At 58.0% G+C, this 3302-nt stretch overlaps 4 protein-coding genes across 4 annotated transcripts; all 4 read right to left on the reverse strand.

Moving 5' to 3' along the window:
- Window positions 1–53: 53 nt before the first annotated feature.
- SPRG_17805 (hypothetical protein) lies at window positions 54–382 on the reverse strand. The gene has a single exon (XM_012357210.1). The coding sequence runs from the start codon at window positions 351–353 to the stop codon at window positions 141–143; it is 213 nt and encodes a 70-aa protein (XP_012212600.1). The 5' UTR covers window positions 354–382; the 3' UTR covers window positions 54–140.
- Window positions 383–533: 151 nt separating this feature from the next.
- Window positions 534–1406, reverse strand: SPRG_17806 (hypothetical protein; the record flags this gene model as incomplete). Its single annotated transcript, XM_012357211.1, has 1 exon — window positions 534–1406. The coding sequence occupies one exon, from the start codon at window positions 1404–1406 to the stop codon at window positions 534–536; it is 873 nt and encodes a 290-aa protein (XP_012212601.1).
- Window positions 1407–1902: 496 nt separating this feature from the next.
- On the reverse strand, window positions 1903–2724 carry SPRG_17807 (hypothetical protein; the record flags this gene model as incomplete). The annotated part of the gene is made up of 1 exon (XM_012357212.1): window positions 1903–2724. The coding sequence occupies one exon, from the start codon at window positions 2722–2724 to the stop codon at window positions 1903–1905; it is 822 nt and encodes a 273-aa protein (XP_012212602.1).
- A 189-nt stretch (window positions 2725–2913) lies between these two features.
- SPRG_17808 (hypothetical protein) lies at window positions 2914–3279 on the reverse strand (the record flags this gene model as incomplete). The annotated part of the gene is made up of 1 exon (XM_012357213.1): window positions 2914–3279. A coding segment is annotated over one exon (366 nt), but the record flags the coding sequence as incomplete, so codon positions are not given.
- Window positions 3280–3302: the final 23 nt, after the last annotated feature.

The raw sequence follows: 3302 nt of genomic DNA on the forward strand, positions 1-3302 counted from the left end.
TCCGCTGCCGACCGACGACAACCAAGCGCCGCCGCCGATGATGTAGTCGATAGCTGGCACCACAGAGCGTCGTCGCGATCGAAGCGACCTCGCCGTCCATGTTCAACCTTATATACATAGCTTTGTGTCGTGTGGATGTGCTATGTGGTCATGACGAGGCGCTGCTTGGCGCTGCTGCGCTTGCGCGGCGACGCGTCGTCCGTGGCAGCCTCGCACGCCGCAATCGCCCGCTGAAGCTCCTTGAGCTGGTCCTTCTTGATCTCGAGCTGGCGCTCCAGCGTCCGCTTGTGCATCTGCAGCTCCGAGTGGTTGGACTTGAGGCGGTAGACCTCGCTGTACGCGGCCGACTCCATCGCTTTTGAGATGGCGCACTCCGGATACGATTTCGGTATCCGGATACGCGCGATCTTTCGTAGTCGAAACAACCCGTCGACTATAGTAGGAGCACCACGCGCATGCTGCGAATGTACGTACAGACAATCATAAATCCAGTGGATACCGCAAGATGAAAAGACGTTCTAATTTAGCCGTGATTATCTCTCTTCGCGCTCCGTTCGCAGTGTCTTGGAGAGGAGCGAGAAGCCGGTTTTGGGCTTGGCCGCTTTGTTTTGTTGTTGGGCCTTGGCCTTGGCCTTGGCTTTGGCCTCCACCGTCACGCGCGGTCGCACGACGGAGACCGAGGTGTTTTGACTCCACTCTTGGTCGTCGACGTTGTCGTGCAAGTACGCTTGCAGCATGTACTTGAGATGAAAGCCAATGAGGTTGCTCCACGCTTCGCCGACATCGGGCGTCGCCTCCGTGTCGAGCCAGTACATCATGACTTCTATCATCGTGCTCGTGTACGTGGAAAAGTGGTGCGGCCGGACCAGCGGAATCGTGCGATGGCGGTGGCCCAAGTTGCGGCAGCGCGTCACGACCGTCTCGCGGCTCTGGTCCTTGTCGGCGAGCATGAACTTCATGGCCAAAATGAGAATTTCAATGCGCTTGCGGATGCCGGGAAAAACTTGGTTGAAGCTCGGGTCGCGCTGAAAGAGGCGGTGAAAGAACTCATCGTAGAAGAGCACAATGCCGTCCTTCTTGAGCTCGCGCATCTTGGGGCTCGCGCCCTTGCAAATGATCTTCCAGCTCCGGTTGCACTCGGCGAGGTACATGGAGAGGAACTGCGGACACACTGGCATGTTGGGCGGCATGTAATGCTGGTACTCGTCGGCGCTTGCAATCGGTCGCTCGATGGGAGCGCTCCAGTCCTTGGCGCCATCAGTAGTTCTCGGCGTCGTCGCACCGAGTGTGCCGTTGGCCGAACGACTTTTGCTGCCCATCGACTTGATGCGCGCGCTAAAGCCCGACGTGGCCGAGACAGTGCCGACCGCAGGCCCCGTCGCGTGTACCGAGCTGCGCGACCCCATGCTACACTGCGCTGCCTCCTCGGACGATGGGCGTTTCGCGACAGACGGTGTACGAAACCGATCGATTTTTGCGATGCTACAGACATTGCGTGCGTTGATTCCCGCCAACATTATGGTGGAACAATGCGCTGTCATGAGGAAAGATGCTAAATCGGTGCATTGACACTCCGGCCAGGCCACGAAACACGTATAGAACTTTAGATGGCTCACTCGAAAAGTAGGACAGTGCACGGCTGAGTACACGGAAACCCGCGGCGCATTTATTCCGTCGATTCTCGACGCCGAGCTGTGTGACGAACGCTCGTCCACAGAGTCTTTTCGGCGCAACGTTGACATTTCGCCAACCAGATATGAGATGCAATGCGTGTACGCTACAACGCACAAGTCGTTTCGCACATAGCACTGTCGTAACCTGCGCGTCGCGATGGCCCGCGGTGTGCACGGTGAAATTCTGGTGTTGGAGGACCACCATATTATTAAATGGCAACTACATGCCTCAGCGATGGGATTTCGACGAGGCCTTCTTGTGCTTGGTCGACGTTTTCCGTTCTGCGGAGGATTTTTCGATCGGGGTCGTCGTGTTTTGGCTCCACTCGTCGTAGTTGACGTTGTTGTACAAGTACGCTTGCAGGAGGTACTTGAGATGGAAGCCGACGAGGTGTCCCCACGCCTCGCCAACGTCGGGTGTCGCCTCCGTGTCGAGCCAGTACATGATGACCTCGAGCATCGTGCTCGTGTACGTGGAAAAGTGGTGCGGCCGAATGAGCGGGATCGTGCGATGGCGGAAGCCAAGGTTACGACAGCGGGTCATGACGACGTCGTTGGGGTATTTTTTGTCTCCGAGCATAAATTTCATGGCCTTGATGAGCACTTCAATGCGCTTGCGGATGCCCGGAAAGATTTCGCCAAAGCTCGGGTCGCGCTGAAAGAGGCGATGAAAGAACTCGTCGTAGAAGAGCACGATGCCGTCCTTCTTGAGCTCGCGCATCTTGGCGGTGCCACCTTTGCAGAGAATTTTCCAGCTGCGACTGCACTCGGCGTGATACGTTGTCTCGTACGTCGGACAGAGCGGCATGTTGGCCGGCATATAGTGCTGGTACTCGTCCGGCGTCGCGAGCTCACCCTCGAAGACAACGTTCCAATCGGGCTCGTGTCCATCGGCCGCTGGCGTTAATTTCTCATTTTCCGACCTGTAGAAGCGCGAGAGGTTGAGCGACTTGGCCGAAATGCGCCCCGAGAGACCGCTGCGCTGCGAGATTTTGATGCCGGACGAGAGGCTCATCGCCGTCGAGGGCGCGGTCGAGTTGCGCCCACCCATGCTACGGTGTGTTTGTGCGACCTTTCGACAACCAATCCCATCGCATGTCGTCCGATCTTGTCCGGTTGGCGATTATGAAACGGACGGTTTCGACGCGCGTGCATCAGTGGTGGACATGAGGTGCTGCCTGCATGAGCGAACGACAAGGCGTGGAGAGACATGATATGGATTACAAAGAGGCTTTACGACTTAGTTGTTCTTGCTGTTGGACGACGGAATACACTGCGAGTACCACTCGTCCTGCTTGAAGCACGAAGTGCCATCGGCGCATTGCGAACTGCCCGTGTAGTCTTTGCCACCGCACTGTTCCCAGCGCTTCTTGACAACACCCGACGGTTTGGACGTCGGCGTCGGCTTGTTCGTGGGCTTGTTCGTGGGCTTGGTCGTGGGCTTGGACGTGGGCTTGGTCGTGGGACTGGCGGTGGGCTTGGTCGTGGGGCTGCTGGTGGGCTTGGTTGTCGGCGCAGGGGGCGTCGGTCCCGAAGTGGGCTTGGGCTGGGCGGTCGGAGCGGACGTCGGCTTGTCGCTGGGAGCGTCTGTCGGCGCAACAGTGGGCTTGGGCGACGACGTGGGTTTCG

Source organism: Saprolegnia parasitica (genome assembly GCF_000151545.1).
Source record: "Saprolegnia parasitica CBS 223.65 unplaced genomic scaffold supercont2.789, whole genome shotgun sequence".
Lineage (NCBI taxonomy): Eukaryota > Oomycota > Saprolegniomycetes > Saprolegniales > Saprolegniaceae > Saprolegnia > Saprolegnia parasitica.